The sequence below is a fragment of the Lygodium microphyllum genome, chromosome 11, assembly GCF_053477565.2.
Source record: "Lygodium microphyllum isolate KBCC chromosome 11, Lygodium_microphyllum_v1.1.10, whole genome shotgun sequence".
In the NCBI taxonomy this organism is placed as follows: Eukaryota; Viridiplantae; Streptophyta; class Polypodiopsida; order Schizaeales; family Lygodiaceae; genus Lygodium; species Lygodium microphyllum.
Window position 1 is genome coordinate 153,820,429 of NC_141145.1, and position 22,835 is coordinate 153,843,263.

Genomic DNA, 22,835 nt, shown 5'->3' on the forward strand with positions numbered 1-22,835 from the left:
CAAGATGGCATTAGGGTTTTTTTTTCCCAAACCATAGAACATGGGAGCTCTAAAAATGATTAAGGATCATAGACTTTGACATTATCAAGGTTCAAGGGTCGAAGATGTAGTGTGGGAATGGCATTGGTCACATACAGAAGATCCATACACACCTTGCTCACAAATGCATCCATTATGGGGATCTAGAGGTGTTCTTTTACTTGGAAAAACATTTTTGAAATCTCTTGATGTTATCCATCAAGGGTACTAGGAAATTGTTTCAACACAACCAAACTATTCTAGAAGTGCACTAGAGGTATTCTCAATCCATGTTTCTATTCCTCAATTGGACAAAAGTGAGTACTAAAGCAACCTCATATAGATTCAAGCATATCCTAATTCCTTGCTTAGTGCACATTCATATTATTAAATATACTATTTTCTCTTGAGGATTTAGGATGATTATCTTTTCCAAAACTAAGTCCCCTAGAGAATATGGTTTTCCTGTAGAGTCTTATCAAGAATTTTGGGAGGTATGTGGCTTAGACTTATGTAATGGTACTGAAGCTAGATGGACTAGAGTTCTTAGTCATGTTTTCAATTTTGGTATCATCAAGATAATCCAGAAATGCCCAAGAAGACATTTATGCAAGGATTGAAGGTAATTAATTATACTTAATGTCTGTTATAAGGTGTTTATGTCTTAGAATTTATGTTTTATTTTGTGTAGGCTAACATAATCCATTCTCATAAGTTTGGCTTTGTTCATAATCGAAAAACTTGTGAAGCGAATTAAAACCTTGCCTTTGCATTGGACCATGCCATCTTCTAGGACAAAAAGTTTGTCGTGTAGAACGTTGACTTAAACAAGGCCTATGATAGGGGGAGAATGGGACTTTATTTTGATTATCCTAAAGAGGATGGGAGTTGAGGATTCCTTTTACGAAATGGTTCAAGGTCTTTTCTCTAATGCCTATGTGAAACTATAGAGAAATGGATACTTGTAGGAATACTTCCTATTAAAAAGATTAATAAGGCAAGGATGTACTTGTGCACTCTTGTTATTTGCTCTTCTTACACATCCTCTAGTTAGGAATCTAGATTACTTTTAGTATTGCCATTAAAGGTCTTGACCTTCGTAATGGCTTTGTTATTAGTGGTCAAATGTTTGTGACACTACAAAATTCAAATGTCCTCCAATAAGACATGGATAATATTGCTAATCTATTAAAACTCCATTATAAATTCTCAAATATCTTAGGTTCAAAAGTAAGTGTTGATAAGATTGAAGTCCTGTGGTTGCAACTAAATGGGAATAATGGTAGTGGCATTGTGGAATAATTTGATTTGAAGGACATTGGGTATGGTAAAGTTATAAAGTGTTCAGGTTAACTTGTTGGAATACTTATCACCTTAAACACATTTTTATGTGGCTCTTTGGAAGGGTAAAGGTTAAAGCAAATGCTTGGAAGTGGTGTATGCTTTCCTTTTTTGGATGGACTAACTATCATCAAACATATGACTCAACCTATGATTGTTGATGTGCCAATTTTTCTTTTTCCCCATTTTTCTAGGCATATGTAGGACAAAGCGCATAAGTTACTTGGTGACTTTTCTTGGTCTAAGAAGGACTTGTTAGTTGTTGGTGTTCCCTTAGTTGGAGGAAACTTAGAGCTAGGACACGCCTAGGTTTATTGACATAATGCATGTGTCTGTGATGCCATGAACTTCTATGATCTCGAGGGCCCATTGTTGGCATATTTTATTACACTACACCTAGTTGATCGAGTACCTCCATTTTTGGTGGTACTTTGTTAACTAGTTAGACTTGAGTTGTGGTAGCTATATATTGGATGTTGCCACACATTATGGCTACTCTCTCCATTTCCAGTGCAAAGCATGTGGCTTCTCTGTCCTTACTCGCCTTGGGTTTCACATCCAGTTAACTTAGATGTGTTTGTAATGCATTCACTTGACAAGGTAGGATGCACAAGCTCATTTGCTTGTGCATGCCCTGGCTCCTAGCATGTGGTTAACTTACGTGTGTGTGTGTGTGTGTGTGTGTGGACGATGCATTCACTTGACAAGGTAGCACACAAGTTCATTAACTTGCACGTACCCCAGATCTTAGCTTGTGGGTTGGGAAATCATTGACTTGTATTTAAGCAATATTCGGAGTCATGTAGAGTAGTTGGGGTGGATTTTGGGCATCCCCTTGGAAGTGTATTGAATCCCTTGATTTGGCAAAGGAGAACTCCTTTTTGAGCAAAGAGCGGAAACTATAAGCGCGTCCGGGGGAACAAACGCTGTGAAGAAGGCTCTCGACTCCCGAGCCGCATCCATGGAGTCCGGTCCACTCCCCCTCGATTTCAGAAGGGCGGTAGCGAGCGTCCCCAGAAGAAAAAACAAATCACAGAAAGTCAAAAAACAAAAGGCACGAATGGGAAAAAGAGGGGCCTTTGGTGCGCAGGCCATCACGCATATTTTTGCAGGGGGGAGGAGGAAGAGATACTCTCCCCTCTCTGGCACGCTGTGCTTCGTCTCCAATTCATGATATCCGTAACCCGTCCTTCGTTCATTGAATACTTCCAGTAGAAGTGGACTGTGGTACCATCAAAACTACTTCCGCACAAAACAGGAAATCTCCTCTCATTACTGACTGCTCTTTCTGCCATTCTCTCTCTGTGTGGCCACACGAAGTACTGGTACGAAGTCGTTTCTCATACACACAGAGTTACAGACTGTGCACACATACAGAGTCCCTCTCCCTCCGTTTCCCAAACACCCACCACACACACACACACACACACACACACACACACACACAGAGTCGGGCACTAGCCATCTCAGATCAAAGCTTCGCACACACACATTCAACCACCCTTCCACCACCATTTGAACTTTTAAGCCGGCCCATTGCAAGGAGAATTGCCAGCAAAGAAGGCGGTGATGCTCTCATGGAAGCGGAATTGAGGAGCGCCCCAGTGATACTGCCTGGCTGCTCCTTGACCCATCTCATCTGCTTCACTCATGATTGCGCACCACGGCTTACACGTCACATGTTCCCAATGCCAGGGACCGGAAGAAGAGATGATGACTCTGGGTCTGCTGCCGCTGGCAGCTGGATCACCAAAATAGACATTAAGCCCTTCTGTCATCATGGCCAGTACCTAATTGAAGCGCCAGGACTACTGTGCATCAGTGCAGCAACTGCTGTGGTCTCGGGACACATTTTGTAGCGATGGTCGATCTCGAACCGATGAAGCTTCCGGCGGCGGCTGCTACACAGCCACGAGCAGAAGGTATTTGATCACTACTGTCCGGATGATCTTTCACCTGACATGACGACGTGCTCTTAGTTCACGTGTTTAATTGTGGTGTGGGCGCTCTTTTCCCCCTTCACTGCCTGAGCGTTTACAGGGCACGTATTCAGCCTCAATTAATCATATGTCATATGTCATGTCTTAAAGCATGATTCCCGATGTGCGCGGCTCATCTGACAGGATTGTAGCGATTTCACTAACCAAAAGAGGAGCCTATTTTTGTTAGCATTGCCTTTTAGGATTCAGGGCATATGCTTATTTAGGTGCCTTGGCAACTTCAGTTAAGTGGTCCATTTAACTTTGAAAATTGTGGATATCTTGTTTTTCTAGAAAGAAGAGTGTATTTTAGAAGATTCAAAAAAAAGGGTGTTTTCTCTCTCCCTCTTTTTCTCTCTCATGTAGAAAAAAATGCTAATACTTTTGAATGAGAAAGTCTCCTATTGTTTTGCTCAAGGTTTGTGATTGTAGAAGCCAATAAGAAAATGATGGTATAACACTAGGATGATAGTCCTTTTATGCTTTGTGCTCCCTTGTGCCACCGTTGCTATAGCTGCACAATATGCATTCTTAACCACAAGGATGATAGTTCTTTTTTTATGCTTTGTACTCCCTTGTGCTACCATTACTCTAGTAGCACAATGTGCATTCTTAACCTTGCACTTGCTCCTCTTAGAGCCACAACATGTGTAGGCAAATTTTACTTCTACAAGTTTATGTAGTTGAGCTTAGTAATGTGTGGATGGTTTACTTAAGCACACGTAGCTTTTCTATCATAACTTTTGGAGTTGGACTCCATGAACTAGCTAGAGTTGAAATGACATGGTGGTCATTCATTGTGGTAGGTTTTGCGCATACACAGACATAGGCACACATGTCTCTCGTTCTCTCTCAAATGACCCTCAGCCAACCCCTATAGCCCTCTCCTAGCCTTACATGGGAAAGTTTGATAAGTGGCATCTTGTTTTGCCACTTGGTAGCTTTCCAAATGTAAATTTTGACTTTAATTAATTAAATTCTAAAATTTATTTTTTTGAAGATTAATTAATTATTCTATTGAGCTTGCCCAAGAACTAGCCAGTGCCCAAAATCCCATCCATAATTAATACGCTAATCCCCAAGAGACATTTAATGTTCCTATTGGCCTTGGACGTAGTATTAATTTAGTCCCTCTAATGTCACCACCGGACCTTCAATGGCCCAATTAATGGCCTAGACCCAAGTTGACACTAGGTACCCACAAATACTTGTTCAGCATTACTTTGTACAACTTTTGCCAATGTCACCCACTGTTTGACTAACTAATGCAGATTACTATTATTTAGGCACATAGTCGCAAGGATCTTGTTTCTATTAAGTCTTATGTTAAGACCCATTGATCGTTGAGGTTACTAAGATCTCACTGTCACTTAATTGACTTGCATTTCACATGTGCACCTTACATGTGCACAAATTAATAATGCTAGCACTAAGCATTAAAAGTACATGCTATTGTGATAGACCTCCCCCTTGAAATCCTTGCAATTGTCCTTGATTGCATTGCTAGGAGACAAATGCAAACTAATATTGAATTAGAAAAAGCATAGACATCATAGTCAAAGAACATCGGCCGTAGCTATTCTATTGTGGTACCGTCCAATTCATGCTCAAATTACGTGCCCACATAACTAAGTCACAAGTGAGCAAACAAAAACTTTGATGGCTGGTAGACCGTTGTGGATGCATCCATTAACTTTACATCGAAAGTGTTCTGACTGAACAACCATAGTAAAGCATAAACTGAGCATAAACCATGGCCCCCTTGAAATCCTTGCAATTGTCCTTGATTGCATTGCTAGGAGACAAAAGCAAACCAATACTGAATTAGAAAAAGCATAGACATCATAGTCAAAGAACATCGACCATAGCTATTCTACTATGGCACTGTCCAATTCATGCTCAAATTACCTGCCCACATACAAGTGAGCAAACAGAAACTCCGTTGTGGATGCATCCATTAACTTTACATCGAAAGTGTTTTAACTGAACAACCATAGTAAAGCATAAACTGAGCATAAACCATGGCAACACTATTAGTGGCATTACTTCACATGCTGCTGTACCACCTAAATACCATTGAAAGTTAATGACCATATGCAGAACTCCAGCAATTGAGAATCAGCCTTTGATGATCATAAATTGAAGTATGAGCCAATCATGATCCAATGATGCATATCCAATCATACTTTGCAATAATTTGATGCAAATGTACTGCTTTAGAAGTGCAGTGAAAACCATATGCATCTTTATGCATATTACAGTGACTAGTACACTAAATAGTGATCTCTTGGCAAACATACTATTAGCAAATAGTACCTTAGATGCATGTTGAATACATTTGAGCTCCACTATACACTAGAGCTGTCTATCACTAGAGAAGTGGAAGTGATATCTGCCCCTTGAGCATTAGGTACTGCTCTAGACCTTTGCTTTGCTCAACTTGAACGAGGCCAAAATTTAAAGTCCACTCAAGCTAAGATACCTCTAGGTAAAGCTACAACAACTAAGAGTGGTCCACTAAGTTACTCTCTTCTATCCATTTGGCATCCATTGGTGAGTAGTTTCGAAACTTCACAAAGTACCTCTTAGAAAGCTTACCTCTAATTTTCCCTTCTTTGTGTGCAAAAATCTACTTTGGCACTAAAATTTCATCCAATTTCTCAACCTTTGGCTGAATTTCAGCAAACATATCCTCAATCACATTACCATGAAAAGACTTCAACAAATTGATATGAAAAGCATTATGTATGTGCCAGTGTGATGGTCGTTTTAGCATGTATGCCACATTAACAATATTTTTCAACACCTGAAAGGGCCCATAACAGCGCATATTCAGCTTTGGATACATATGTTCCTTGCCTTTTATATTTTTTAGTTGCATCTTTTCAAATCATAGTAACACACAATCGCCCTCTACTAACTGTAAAGTTTATCTATGGTGATCACTTGCTCTCATTTACTTTTCTTGTGACCTTTGAAATGCTTGCTTGATCTTTTGATAGGTAATATCCATGCTTTCCACATACCTATCAGCCTTAAAAGTTTTGTCCTTTGTATGTAAGATTGGTGAAACTTTCTTTCCATCCTCCACAATCTCAAAAGGAGCCTTGTGAGTGGAACTATGCACTATATTGTTGTAGGCAAACTCAACCAAGGGCAAAGACTTTCCCACCGAGTCTTAGGGTTTGAAATATAGCACCTCAAAAGATGCAAGATTGTAGAATTAGTTCCTTCGGACTGACCATTTGTTTGCAAATGAAAGGATGAAGAGAATTTCAATGTATTATCCATATTCTCAAATAATCCCTTCCAAAGTAAATCGGTCATCTGAGGATCTTGATCACTCATGATTAACTTAGGCATGCCATGATACGTAAAGTATTGCATAAATAACCATGCCATATGATCAACCTTTATCTTCTTCCTCACTAGAATGAAGTAGACTCTCTTGCAAAACTTGCAAATAATAGTCCATATTCCATTATTCCCTGTAGATGTCCTTGGAAGATTAAAGATAAAGTCCATAGCAATGTTTTGCAAGGTCTATCTGGTATATGCAAGGGCTGCAATAACCTTAGCATCTTTTGCCTATTATACTCGACCTTTTGTCATACCATGCATGTGCGAATATACTGATCTACATTATGTCTTAAAGCTGGCCAATAAAAGAAGTGCTCAAGTGCCTTTATTGTAGCATCAATACCTCTATGTCTTGCATAAGGAGGACCATGACTTTCTATAATCATTTTTGGCCTTAACTATGTTGACATATACTACCCATGTATCATGAGAAAGTTGATTCTCAAGACAATGTTCATGTTTCTGGCCGTTGCAAAGCTAATCATATACATTGCCAAAGTTTGAACCAATAGCATTCAATTCAGTGTGATGTACCATAGTAATTGCTGAAATTTGAGGCTTCCTTGACAGTGCATTAGCCACCGCATTCTTTTTGCGATAAATATGCATAATCTGAAAATGGAACATGGAGAGGAAGTTTTGTCCACCTCATGTGATTTTCATATAAATTGATTTGTGTCAGAAAAGAATTACAATAAGTAATTCGTTTTCATAAACCTGCAAATTTCTTTCAACCCCATGGAGAAAATGACTTTCATTGCCTATCAAATCACCATCTTGCATTGAAATAGCCCCTATGCTATTACCACATGCATCACACTATATTACCAAAGACTTCTTAGCGTCTCGCAATATAAGCACTGGATTTGAAGTTATCTTTTCCTTTAGCTTTCCAAATGCTGAAATTTCCATTACTTTCCACCTAAAGAGAATGCCCTTCTTTTGCAAAGCATGCAATGGAGAAGAAATTTTAGCAAAGTGCCAAACATACCTTTTGTAACAGGAACATAGGCTTAAAAAGTTGCGAACCTCTTGCACATTTTTCAAGTGTGGCCATGATCATATGGCTTCAACCTTTGCAAGATCCATGCACACCCCATCAGCCCATATTATGTGCCCAAAAAGTGGATCTCATGTAAAAAGAACTCACTCTTCTTGTCAATAATAACTAACCGATGCTTACGCAATTCATGAACACAATGTTCAAATACCTACTAAGTTCCGTCTCATTCTTTGAAATGGCAATCATATCATCAAAGAATGTACCCACAAAAGCTCTATGTAGTCTAAATACTTTGTCCATCATCTGATTAAATGTGGTAGGAGCATTTGTAAGCCGAAACAGCTTGACAAGAAAGTCATAAAGCCCAAAAGATATGTTAAATGCTGTCTTTGGTACATTTGCTAGCTTAAGTGAATCTGATGACACCTACTCTTTAAATCAATATGGCTGAAAATGGTTTCCCATGCAACCTATCCATAATGTCATGGCTCTTAGGGATTGGAAAATGATTCTTAATCATAATCTTATTTAGTGCACAGTAGTCAATATATATACGCCATGACCTATCCTTCTTCTGCACTAATGAACAAGGCGACAAGCTGGGCTGAATAGGCCCCTTTTCCAATAGCTCACTAACTTGGCTCACGGGCTGCACTCACCTGATATGGTGGTTTATTAGGAGGGTTGTTGCTTGGAATTAAATCTGTGGCATGATCCTTTGGTCTCTTAGGTGGTAATTGCCCTAGGAGTGACTTTGAAAAGGAACCAACGTACATTTTCAAAAATGAAACACGATCTTGATCCAATTTAGACACATTCTTAACCTTTTCATTCTTATCTTTATCCTTAGTAAAGACCAATTATGCTAAAAGATGATTTTTCATTACTTGGGATATTATAGAAGCTAATACAATAGGGAGAGATTCCCCTTTCAATTTTGCATCCAATGCATCGACTTTGCGTGTATGATAAAGAGTAATAATTTTATCACAAGTATCAACCACTGCATACACAGGCAATGGCACCAAGGCATCCCAAGCAAATTGCAGTACATAACTAACATCCTTTCAAAGCTGCAATAAAAACTCTTTGCTGTCCACATAGCTATGAATGTGCAAGTGAAGCTTTCCAATGATAGGAGCGATTGGCTTTGCATGCACCATGGTCCTTACATGCCATGCCAATCTCACCTATGGGCCTCATCACATCCTCTCTAATACCTATGTGGGCAGCCATGTCATTGGAGATGAAATTTGAAGGTGCACCAGGATCAAAGAAAATCAACGTATATTGATCTCTAATCTTGCCCCATGCTCTGCATAACTTAGTAGCATCATTGGGTTGATCTACCACTACATTAGGGACTAAAACAGCTAAGGTTTTGTGCTTTTTCCCCTTGGTATCCCTTATTTTCAGCTTGCTGTCTATTTGGGCAGGCCTTTGCCATGTGACCCTCTGGTTCATCTGCAAAGCATTTGTTTGAACTTTGCAGCCATCAATTCTTTGTGTTATGCCATAGATATCCAAGTTTTTCCTTCTTGTTTTGCCTCTTTCAGTTCTGTTTTCTGATTTGCCCCTTTTCTCAGCCTTGGGAGACTTTTTAGATGACCAGTCTCTCATCATCATTTTGGAAGTTGGAAGCCTTGCCACACAGCAAAGCATTGGCTGCACTTGTTTCTATAAGCTATGACATGCGAGTCACTGTGGTCTTTATGCAAAAATCTCAGATCCCTTTAGGTAGCCCATAACAATACTTCTCCACTTTCTCATGAAGGGAGACACCTTGATAAGAAGTAACTGGTAGCAATGCATCCCAAAACTTCTTATTATACTTCTCCAAGTTTTTGCACTATGATGCATCTAACTTGTTCCAAGTTGTCATATTGTCCACTTCAAAAGTGCTTGTCAACCAATTTGAAGCAAACATTTGCTTAAATTGTACCCACATTGATGGTGCTCTTCCTTGTATGAAAAGTGTGGACTACCATTGCAATGCATTTCCCTTCAAGAAAGTTGTTGCCTTTTCGAATCTTAGAAGACTTTGTGAAATTGCCTCCCAAATAGGTTGCATCAAATTGTTGAATGAAAGTCAGAGCTTGCAGCCTATCTTTTGTACCACCAAAGGATTCGAATTTGACCTCTTTACCACCTTCATCATAGTCCTTTGTTGGTCCTTTCGGAGTCAAATTATCATAAATTGGCGGTTGTAAAGGGTGAATTTGTTGTATTTGCATTATAACTAGCACCATATGAAGCATTTGCATGATAACATTCATTCCTTGAGCCCCATATGTGCCAGAGGGTGCAGATGCATTTCCATATAGGCCACTTTGTGCCCTAATCATCATGCCAATACTCCCATACATGGGGTGTTGCATTCCACTAGCCACCCCTTGATACATTGGGTTTTGCATTCCATGCAACAATTGTAGCATACCATGAGGAGTTGTGCCATACAATCCAATATGCAGTCCTTGAACCACCATAGCTTGGAATTTTGTGCCACCCCCAAAGTATCTAGGCTGCCCCACATTTGCATGCATGCCTTGTTGTGCAAAGTTCATTGGATCGGTACTTCTAGGATGGCCTTGCATTTGCATATTTTGCCCCATTAACACTACTTGCTTGTGTTGCTCATCAACTTTATGTACATCTTGGGGCTTTGGTGGGCTCTTCTTTGAAGGTGCTTGGCTGTCCAAAAGCTTTAGGAGAAGACATCTTCTTTTTGCCCTTGTTGTCCTTTGTTGGAGCATTCAAGAATCTCGTAAATTGAGGATCCTTGGCCAATTGAACAAAGATGTTTGCTATTGTCCTCAAAGGAGCCTTAAACTGGTCTTCATATTCCTCATCCCCTTGTTGGTCTGATCAGCATTTTGTGGTCTTGAGGGACCCGCTTCTTGCCCCAAGTTGACATTTTTTCCTTGTTGCCATGCTTGTTCCCATTCCTAGATAAGGCATAACATTTCCTCTAGTACTTTGTGTACCTTCAGATGGTGAGACATCATTATAGCTTGAACCACTAAATGAAGACATGCTTGTTGTAGTACAGTTAGCTGATCACAATTTCAGCAATATGCAACTTCATTGACTTGCACACAAGTGTCTTGGCTACAATTATCAGAGGATTAGAGAGGAAGATGCAGAGAGAGATGGTTGATTTCTGTTGCCAGAAAGGAGGGGAATCTGCTGCTACCTTGATCAGGGACAGCATTGAACATCGTTGCCAGCTGCTTGATGCCTCCAGAAGGCCATTGCCTGCCTCATTTCCTGTCGCCTACAGCTGATCCTTCCCCAGCAGTAGTTGCTTGCTGTAGATGGTCTCTTGACTGGCCGGAATTGACCTGCTTCTGCTGGTTCCTACTAAAACAGCCTCTCTATCCCTACCCCCACAATAGGCTAACTACTTGGGATGATCCTCTGTCAGCCCCTATAGCCCTCTCCTAGCCTTGCATGGGAATGTTTGACAAGTGGTCTGTTTTGCCACTCCACAGCTTTCCAAATGTAATTTCCAGCATTAATTAATTAATTTTCAGAGTGTAATTTCTGAAAATTAATTTATTATTCTTTTGACCCTACCCAAGAACTAGCTGCTGCCCATCCCCAATCAGTGTGCCAACCTCCATGGGACATTTGATATCCCAATATTATTTGGCCTTGGACTTAGCATTATTTATTAATTAATGCCTAGTTGCTCTAATGTCACCACAAGAGATTTAATGGCCCATTTGTGTTGGTAGGATTGTTAGCTCATGTATGAGTCTGTGCATGCATGATAAGCTGGGCACATTGTAGTCATTTTAGGGATTTTTATTGGTGTCATTTCATGTGGTTTTTGGCATTTTATGCCAGTCAGCCAGCATGTAATGCTGGCTGACCAGCTGCTGGTTATGGCCTGTTTTGGACCTATTTATTATTCAGCTCCTCCTCCTCTTCAATTATCATCATTCTTCAGGTGGTCTTCCTGTTGGAGAGAGGAGCCGAGGCCAATGCCCACGCAGCCAATGATTCATTGTTGTATGCCACTATCTCATGTTTGGTATTTGGATTCCATTTTGGGAGCACATCTCTGAGTTCTCTTTCTTTGCAGTGTTCTTCTGTTTTCTTCCTCTTCTAACTTGTGTTCAGTAGCTTATTTTAGCAATTGTCTATGCTTCATTGATTAGGCGACCTGTTGCTGATCATTTTCAGCCTGTCAAGGGGTCCATTGCTGCCTGCGTTTTCAGCCTGTGCCAGTATTACAGCTTGCAATCGTCAATTTGCCACATTAAATACTCAACCAGCTTGTGTTTTTCATTTTCTGCCCCTAATCGTGGTTGGGCGACTCTTTTTAATGGCTGTTTTTGGTAGTTTTTAATTGGGTTTTCTTCATTTTGCAGCAATTTGCCCTTTGTGTTTTATTAGATGTTTGGTTTCATTGTATGTGAACTCTCATTTTTTGAAGTTGTTGCTGTTGGTTTGGTTGTTTTCTCTCTCTGTATACCTTTTATCTTCTATATTCTCTTCTTATTCTCTCCAGATGGCTTCTCCGTGCACTTCTATAGATGATAAGTTACATGGATCTTACTATCTTACATGCAGTGTTGTGATGAAAGCGTGGTTTGTGCAGAAGCGGATTTGATACATTGTTAGTGGAGCTATTCCTTGGCCTTAGCGTCCTTTTCCTCTTCCGATGATTTTGATGAGGGCAACCATGAGGAAGTTGTGATTACATGGGATTTGGATGATGTGTGTGCCTATTTTGCACTACTTGCCAGTGGTTACCTTCTGCAGGACATCTCTAGAAGTATGGTCAAAGCATTAGATGTTGTACGAGGCACCTTCCACCATGTGTGTAGTGACCCTTTATGGCCAGCTTTAGTAGATGAAGGTCGAGCCTAAGGACATCATTCAATCGTGTTTGCTCTATGTTACACAGGTATAGGACCAACTTTGATACATGCAATGTGTCCTTCTTGAGACACATCTCATGGAAACTGTACTCTACAAGCTCCCCTCTGAGTTTGATGGAGTGGCAAATGCTTTGAGGGTGCAAACATTATCTACACCTGTGAGCTTCACACATATTTCCTTGATGTTGCTCGAGCATGAGGCATCTTTGTGTTTATAAGGGAGGCATCTATCTCATTATGGAGGTTCCAATGAGGCCTCTATAGCTTTAGAGAAGTGTGAGAGGGTGGTGAGATGGGGCAGTTATGCCTCATCTATATACAAGTATACTAGTGCACAGATTCTAGAGAAGGACAACCTTGATGCATGGACAGAAGTCTACCAAATTCAAACATTGGAGTTGGGATTGACATCTAGGTTCACGATGAGCTAGTTATTTGACAGAGAGCGGGATTGACTCCTAGTCTTGTGCTCACATCAGGGGACACTTTGGGCCAAAGGCCGGAAATCCATGCTCACATATGTTTAGAGGCATTTTTGACAAGATGGTCTTGTATGCTACTACGAGACATTAACATAGAGATATGCTATGGTTTTTCTCTACTTTCAGGAGTTGGTATGATTGACATCGACATTAGGTTCTCTCCTAGACATCTCGGTGGTGGCTTGATCACCCACTGCTTGGGTATTCATGGTTCTACTCTGGTGGTTCTATGTTGTATAGGTTATTGTTTGTATTGTATCAAATCACCCATGATTTGAGAGAGAGTGCTAGCTAGACTGTCTGCTCATGTGTGAGACTATGCATGCTTGATGGGCTAGGCACATTCTAGTTATTTTAGACATTTTTATTGGTGTGATTTCATGTGGTTTTTGGCATTTTATGCTAGTTGGCCAATATTTAATGTTGACCGACCAATTGCTAGTTATAACCTATTTTGGACCTATTTATTATTCATCTTCTCCTCCTCTTTAGTCATCATTATTCTTCAAGTGGTCTTCCTGTTGGAGAGAGGAGCCGGTGTTAGTGCCCACGTAGCTAGTGACTCACTATTGTATGTGACTATATGGTGTTTGGTGTTTGTTATATGGATTACATTGCCCGAGCACATCTTTGAGTTCTCTTTCTTTGCAATGTTCCTTTTTGTTCCTTCTCTTCTATCTTGTGTTTAGCAATTTATTTCAGCACTTGTCTATACTTCCATTGCTGCATCATTTTTGACAATTTGATGGCCTAGACCCAAATTGACATCAGACACCCACAAGTACATGTCCGCTATACTATATAACTTTGACAACTTTTATCAATGTCATCCATTGCTTGTTGCTGAGGTTATAAGGTCTCATTGTTCCTTAATTGACTTGCATTTCATGTGCACAACTTAATAATACAAAAGCTAAGCATTAAAAATGCATGTCCTCATGTCAAAATACATTGTACGACAAAGGAACCTTGTATTTGTCCAAGGTTCCATCAACTTTCAATTGAGTTATGAAGATCCATTTAGTCTTGATGACCTTCTTGTGGCCTAGTTGATCCACCGAAGTTAGGTTCTTTCCATCTAGTCTATCATAAATTCATATGTAGATACACCAATAGAAGTGAGGCTGATAGATCTTTTAGGGCCCTTTGAGACTATATCTTGGGGAAAAATCCTTAATTCCGCTTGGTTGATTGATACTAGGGAGGTAATGTGTTCTTGGGAGGGGGCTTGGGAGTCCAAGACTTTGTAGGTGGGTAAAGAGTGGGGAGAAGGCTAGACTTAGATGGCACTTGCTCAAGAAATGTAGGTTCAGGGATGGGCTCAGAGGTCTGGGCTCAGAGGTCTTTGTTGGTGCAAGAGGTTGCATGATGTCTCTCTTGTCAAATACAACGTCTCTTCTTTGGAGGATACAATTTATTTTAGGAACAAACAATTGATATGCCTTAGCTTTAGAAGACTAGTCTATGAAAATCAATAGCTTTGCTTTGCTTTGGGCATGAGCTTATTCATCTTGTCATCAAGAGCATACGTGTATGCATGACTACCAATGACTCTAGAGATGAGGAATAGAGGGGTGAACACCTGCTGAAAAGGGATCTTATGATGGATCGCCATATTTAGGCATTGGATGAAAAGCCATACCAAAGTGTTGCAATCTCAGACCATAGGTACTCTGGGAGCGTGCCAATGAACAATGTAGAGCGGGCCATCTTCATAACAATCCAATTTCTACGCTCTATGACTCCATTGTGAGAGGGAGAGTTGGTAGAGTTGAGGTGGTGTAGGATGCCATGCTCTTGTATGAACTTAGAAAACTCATTGGAGATAAACTCAATACTATTACGACTCTCAAGTGTCCCAATATGGACATTGAGGTGGCCTACGTGTAGCGAAGATTCGATGTGCAACAATGGTAATGGCGAAGAGAGAGAGAGAGTGAGATGCACGATGTGTGGTTACAAAGAGTCATATGACTCTTAGGTTTTTGTGATAGTTATATGTAAAGTACAAAGTATAGGTGCTAAGGGGTGTGTTCACACCCAAGCACGTATAAAAGGTACAGTGGCCCTTTATTCTCAACAATTTCCTACCTAAAGGCAGCGTGCCTAAATTTTGAGAAAAGAATCAGCTAAGTCTAAGTATATACAAAGCTAAAATATATATACTATCCAACTCTCATCATCTATTAGCAATGAGCAAACTGCTTTGTTGAAAGCCCCTTTATGAGAAGATTCGTAGGATTATCATCTGTATGTACCTTGACAAGCTCAACGCTTTTGTTGTCAAGTACATTCACGATAAAGTGATACTTTACTTGTATGTGCTTCGTCTTTGATGAAAGATGGGATTCCGTGCTAGTATGATAGCACTTTGAATATCACAATGGAGGACAGGAGTCTTACTAATGCCAAGCTCTCCCACCAGACATGAAAGCTATAAAGCCTCCTTATATGCCTCTGTGGGTGGCAGCCACATACTCTGCCTCTTTGTAGCTTGGATATCTAGGAGATTGCTCCCCCTGTGAAGGTGAATACATATCCTAAAGCACACTTCTTGTAGTTAGTATGACCAACATAGTCTGCATTCGTAAAGCCAAAGACAGATGCCTTTTGATTTCCAAAGCAGATGCACAAATCGTTTGTCCCTTAAGATATCTCATGATAACTTTCATTGTTTCCCAATGCTTTCTACCAGGATGTGCCATATATCTGCTAACCACTCCCACTGCAAATGCAATGTTAAGACGTGTAGCAACCATAGCATACATCAAGCTATTCACAGCTGAAGCATACAAGATCTTGGCTATTTCAACCTTTTTATCATTAGATGTAGGGATGTCCTCTGCATTGAGTCTCACATATGGAGGTAGTGGTATAGCAATTGCTTTTCCCTCCTCCATATTGAAACATTGCAAAATCTTGGATACATACTCCTGTTGTGACAGATAAATAAGACCTTTTGATTTGTCCTTGAGTATATGCATACTAAGGATATGATTTTCTTTACCAAGATCCTTATTATCAAAGCTACTATGTAAGTTTTGCTTCAAGGTGTCTAATACATGAACATCTCTACCACTAATCAACATGTCATCCACATACAAAATCAGTATAATAAGGCTGCCATTTTCCACCTTGGTATACAAGCAATAATCCACTTGACTTTTCTTAAATCCTTGAGATTGTATGAATGTATCAAACTTATGATACCATTCATGCAGTGCTTGTTTCAGCCCATACAAGCTTTTGTTGAGTTTACATACCATCTTTTCTTACCCTTTAGCCACAAAACCTTCTGCCTGTTGTATATATATGTTCTCATGCATATCACTATACAAGAAAGCAGTCTTTATATCCATCTGTATGAGTTCTATATCTTCACATGCAACTAAGCCCAATATGGTTCGCAAAGTAGTCATTTTGACCATAAGAGAAAAGATCTCATCGAAATCAACTCCATGTTCTTGCTTGTACCCATTGGCAACAAGCCATGCTTTGTACTTTAGTGAGGAATTAGAGGTGACCTTCATTTTATAAACCCATTTGCATGGTAGGATTTTTTGTCCCTTAAGGCAAATACACCAAATCCTAAGTACCATTTTTCTTTAGAGATTTCATCTTTGATAGCATAGCTTTGTGCCGACAACATGGTGTGGATATTCTCCTAAATAGTCCTATTCATATACTCTGTAACACCATTTTGGGGTGAATTATAAGGAGCAATGGGATTCCTTTTTATCCCTTTGCTGTCACAAAAGGTCCGAAAGGCTTTTATCACATGAACATACAATTTTGAGATGCTTTTATCTTGCTGATAACATTTGATTAGGTTATTAATCAAATGTGCAAGGTTGTTTAGCACATGTGATGCACATGACAGTTATTTCATGGTAACATGTCAAGGACCACGAGGATGCAGTGGGTGTCAAAGGCAAAAGTTGTAATAAGTTATGCTTAACAGGTACTAGGTGGTACCCAATGTCAGATTTTGGCCTAGACTAATTTATTGGCCACTAATGTCAGCGGTGACATTAGAGACCAAACATTAATTAATTAATAAGTGCGAGCCTAAGGGTCAATAACTACTCAAGGATACTTGGAAGACAAATTGGCCTAGCCAACTTAATTATTGGTTGATGGAATTTAATTTTTTACCACTAGAATATTAATTAAATTAATTTTTAGAATTAATATTTTAAAAATTAATTTACTAAGTTGGATAATACTGAAAAATGGGATCAGAAGGATGCTACCTAGCAGAACTTGCCCATGCAAGTGGGAGAAAACGTTTTTAGGGGTTGATGGAGTCATTCGAGCCATTTTGAGAGAGAAGGAGGCTGTTAGAGAGCAAGGAGGAGCTGCTGATATGATTTCGGCCATCATGGACCAGTCCTACAGCAACTGACAACAATTTGGAGCCCTCTTGAAGTAGGTGACAACAGCCCAAGGTCCTTTTGGTGTAGGTGACAACATATAGGAGGGAATATCAATCTTTTTAGTAGTCCTAAGCTATAGGTGGCAGCTTCCATGGCTGTTTGAGCATTGCAACAATAGTTTTTTAATATTTCTCACAATGAAACTCTGAAATTTCTCTCTCTATAGCATTCTCTCTCATCCCCTAGCCATCTCTTAAGTTATTTCAGCAAAATCCAGCCATTTGAGTACTTAGGGATAGAGATATTGGAAAATTTTTACTGTAAATCCTAGAAATTAGAGTTTTGATAGTTGCCTTAGGATGCATGCTTAAAATTGAGAGCCTAGGACTTGAATTCTAGCAGTTGAAATTGAGGAATTTCAAGGAGATTCAAGAGGCCAGCCAACCAATATCCGGTTTGAGACCGAATTTGTCTTTCAAGGAGCAAGGCGAAGACCAATACCTAAGGAAAGCAAGGGACAAATTGGTTTGGAGGCTTGTCAGTCAGTTTTGACAGCAAGAGACACTTGGATTGATAGAGGAGATTAGATGATCTTAGTTGTACTTTTTTCATTTGCGATATAAGATGAAAGAAATACCACAAGGGGCGCCAGTTTTGGGGCTAACTAGGTGTCCAATGTCCAAGATTAAAGTGGTAAAGTGAGCATTTTCAGTTTATGTGAATTCTATACTTACTATAATTAGTACTTTATCAGGTTATTTACCACCCTATCTAAGAAGGAAGGTTGGTTTCATGTTTGGGCACATATTCCCTACCATTGTCAGAGCGAAGATACTTTAATGTCTTGTTGGTCATATTTTCAACAAGTGTCAGGAAACTTTTAAACTTATCCAAAGCCTTGTCTTAACGATGGATTGGATAAGCCCATACTTTGTGTATGGCATTATTAACAAAAGTGATAAAATATTTCTTTCCCCTTAGAGACAACCCTGGCATCTCACATACATTTGGATGTATCAACTTTAAGGGTGAAGATTTTAGTGAAAGAGACTTTTTATGTGATCTTTAAGTAGTCTTGCCAAAAATACAATGATCACAATGGTCAAAGTCAGCATATCTCAAACATGGTAAATAACCCAAATGAGAAAGTGGTTTCTTTCAAGTTTGACTTATGTGCCCCAAGTGGCTATGCTACAAAGACACACTTGGCTACTCAATTATGGCGACAAGATGATTACGCACACTAGATACATGTAATGGATATAAAGTATCACTTTTATAGCCTTTAGCAACAATTCTAGGGCTCTCATGTATCTTTCATTTGCTATCCCCAAAAGTGGTATGATAGATACCCTATCCTTATCAAGCTCTTCTTGAGTTGGAGTACATGGCTCACATTCTGCAAAGTGAACATTGAACCATGCTGAAATGCCAACTGTACATTGCCAATCCCTACAATGTCACATGCATAATTGTCCTCCATGGACAACACCATGTTTATCACCATTGTAGTCAAAGAGCCACTCATGGTGTGGTGTTACATGGAATGAGGCACCTGAATCAAGAATCCAAGTGTGTATGTTATCATTAAAATTTGCAATCAATGACTGTGCACTAAAAGAAGAAGCAAAGAGTACATCATTGCCACTGTCACTCTCGTGACTGACTACATTGACTTTGTCTATCTTCACATTGCTATTCGTTGAATGTTGGTTGTCCTTTTTCTTATCTTTGTTATCATCAGTGTTTTTGCCTTTGCCATTTTCTTTCTTCCACTTGAAGCAACCATGCTTGAAGTGCCTTTTCTTGCCACAATGATGGCACTCCACATTTTTACCGTGAGACTTGCTACGTGCTTTGTTGTTAGAGTTACCCTTGTGTTGGGATTTGCCTCTAGTATGTAGTACATTGGAAGTCTTGTTTGCTGAAATATTTTGCCTATTGAGCTCCTTCATGAGTAAAGAGCTCTTCTCATCTGAATATAACAGCATAGCATTAGAATTACTCATTGCTGTCCTAAATGTGTCCCAACTTTCAGACAAAGTGTATAGCAAAAAGATTGCGTTGAACTCCTCATCAATGTGAAATTCTGAAGCAACTAGCTGGCTGAAAATAGAGTTAAACTCATTCAAATGTATAGACATGGCTATATCTTCCTTCATACGAAGATCCACAAAAATTTTCAACCAATAAACCTTGTTGGTTGCACTTTTCCAAGCATATAACTCCTCAAGTCGTTGCCACATATCGTAAGCAGAATCAGTTTATCTATGTTGAAGCGCAAAGTGTCTGACACTAAAAGCTCTATGGTAGAGTGTGCAAGCTTATCTAACTCATCCCCTATGGTTGCTAGTTTTACCTCTTTTGTCTTTATAAGCTTCACTTGTTTCTTCTACACCAAGACATTATAGCACTGGTTCTGTCATATAGCAAAGTTGTGTGCACCCTCAAGCTTCTTAATGTGCAAAAGATTGCTGTTATCACTGCTCCAGCCATGATTTACAGCTCAAAAGTAACTCAAAAGTCAACAAATATGAGTCCAACTGTCACACAGATAACCAAGGTATGAAGCAAGTGTCAACTAGCAATGAAAGTTCAAGTAATTGCGGAAATTTCAAATTGGCAAATCAATTTTCAGAGGTATAAAATGTGTGCTACAGCAGACCACATGCAATTGCAGCTGTATCACAGGCTAATGCATCAATTTCATGAGAAAGCCCCAAAATTTAGCTGCAATTTTTGCTCCAAATGCATCCATGGGCACAAATTTGACTTCCATGGTCATAAGCCCCAAAATTTCTCTGCTCAAACTGCTCAAATGACATCAAACATATCTCCTGAATGGATTGCACAAGCCAATTTTGCCAAAATTTGACAAATTTTGCAAAAGTCCCAAATTTGGTTGGGGTTCTATGTGCTCAATTTGCATAGAAATTGCATTGCAAGTACATACCAAATTTGACCCAAACTTTGCAAATTTTGCAAAAGCCCCAAATTGTACGGGGTCCAATGTTTCAAAATTTCAAGAATTGTACATGTCCCACTGCAATTCCTGCACATATGTGAAAAGCCCCAATTTTTGAGACCCAAGAGTATGCAAAAATCCACAGATTTTACTCGGTCAAGTAAGATCTTCATGCATATGCCAAAATCCCCAAATTCCGGGAGTAGATGCGTGCCCAAACTCTAAGATTTGTCGAGTTGTGCTTATGCGTGCATGATAGCCCATAGAGCACCAAGGAAAACAGAAAAAAGAATTTTGTTTTAAAAAAAAGCAACCTGTTGGTAGGTTGTGTAGCTTGCGACTTGCACCTCTTGCATGTTGCCTCCTATTGACAAGGAATTGCCACCCTAGAATTGTTCCGTGATTGACTGCCCTGCGCTGCCTGACCTGCTTGTCACCTGGGTTGTGCCTGCCTGTGCTAGACTACAACCTGTTCTTGACTGTTGAATAGTCCTGTGACCTGCCTGTGTTGCAGCTTGGACAAGCTCCAGAGGCTTGGTCGGGATGGCCTTCAGCTTTGATACCAGTTTGAGTTGGCCTACGTGTATTGAAGGTTTGATGTTCAGCAATGGCGATGGCAATGATGAGAGAGAGAGAGAGAGAGAGAGAGAGAGAGAGAGAGAGAGAGAGAGATGCACGATGTGTGGGTACAAAGAGTTGTACCACTCTTAGGTTTTTGTAATAGTAAAATATGTAAAGTACAAAGTACAAGTGCTAAGGGTGTGTTCACATTGGGGCACGTATAAAAGGCATGTTGGCCCTTTATTCCCAAAAGACACGCATCTGATTTCACTAATTGCATCCATGTATAGAGATATGGGAAGGTTTCAGATTTGGCCTTTACAAAATATACCCACACACATCTCGAAAAGTCATCCACTAATAAGAAAAAGTAAAATGCTCCATTTAAGGCAGCAATGGATGTCGGCCCGCTAAGGTCAACATGAATCAACTCAAGGGGCACTTGTGACATCAGCTCTATGCGTGGTCTACTAATTGTATGGTGCATCATGTTGTTTCCTCATTTGGCATGCTTTATAGACCTCCTTGGATAGTTTGAGGCATGGAAGGCCTTCAACCATCTGATGGTGTGACAATTAATGCATCTTTTTAGCTTAATAGAGTTTGTAGGGTAGAGAGGACTACTGAATGTCACAGCCATTGAAATTGTGTTTATAACTGCGAACAAGGGGGCATTGAGGGTCTCAATTTCAGATTTACAGAGTCATGCCAAGTCTTGTTCCCATTAGAAACAAAGATACCCAACTAGATAGAATCTAGATGGGATCAAGGGTAGGGCTTCAAAAAGAGAGAGCAAATGTATGTATCTCCAAAGAGATGGGCATGTGCATGGATATGAGCCTAACTATCCTGATTGTTCATAAAGCTTCTCTGGATCTACTTTTGCAAGCCACTCAATGCTAGGAATCCCTATCTAGGGTATATTTCACTCTAGAAGAAAAACCTATGCATACTATTAAGGTTGTTAATGTTAGTCTTGAAGGGCTTTCATAAAGCATGGAAGAAGAGAAGGTTGTTTAGCTACCAAAGCCTGCCTTCTAAATTATTATATTTTTCTGGCTCATTAAACAGTCCCCAACAGGCATTTTTTGTTTGTTGCACAAAACACAGACTTTTTCTGGATCCAACATGTTCTGTTGAAGGGACTTAATGTGCACACCACTCTTCATTCCTTTCCACCTCATTCCACATTCGGTGCCTAGCTGTCATCATCGCTCCATCATCATTGTTACCTCTTCACCGATTGCCATCACACTGCTGCAGGCTACAGTTATTATGGCAGTGCCTCTAGTGCTGCAGCCTGCCGTCCATTGTCTTGGAGGTGCTACTCCTCTCCAGCCTGCTGACTCACCAACTGCTCCACATCAGTCAGACAACTGTGTTTTTATTATCAGCCTACAGTTGACTATTCAGCTGTCACATGACACTAAGCTGCTACAATTTTCATCAGACAGCTGATTCAGCTGCCGCACATCATTTTCAGATCTGCATTTTTGCTTTTACTGCATCCACGACATCAAATTTCAACATTCTTCGACATCCACTAGCCCTTGGCTGCCATGTTTCATTAGCCTTAGCTGCAGTCTACTTCATCTACATCATTCTTGGTGCTAGGTGGTATTGTTGCACTAGGGATCCATACATGAAGAATGATACTCCAACCTCAGCCTGGTCCAATGAGAGTTAGCGGTTGGGCAGCGTCCTGCTCCCACGAGTGGTTGTTGGGCATCTTTGCTCCTTGAGCACCCACACATTTGTATCATCTTCTTCATTCGATTCTTTTAGCGTTCATTCGTTCATACATACTCTCCCTTTTTGTCTTTTGCATTCTTGTCTGAGTTCACTATGTTTTAGTCGTATT

General features: G+C 39.9%; 1 protein-coding gene across 1 annotated transcript in view; it reads left to right on the forward strand.

The window, feature by feature from the left end:
• Nucleotides 1-2,369: 2,369 nt before the first annotated feature.
• Nucleotides 2,370-22,835, forward strand: part of LOC148029549 (auxin response factor 12-like) — a 40,059-nt gene continuing 19,593 nt past the window's right edge. The window contains exon 1 of the mRNA XM_087688408.1: nt 2,370-3,281. Within this exon, the coding sequence (XP_087544534.1) occupies nt 3,221-3,281 (61 nt within the window). The 5' untranslated portion in view covers nt 2,370-3,220. The remainder of the gene's footprint in view (nt 3,282-22,835) is intronic.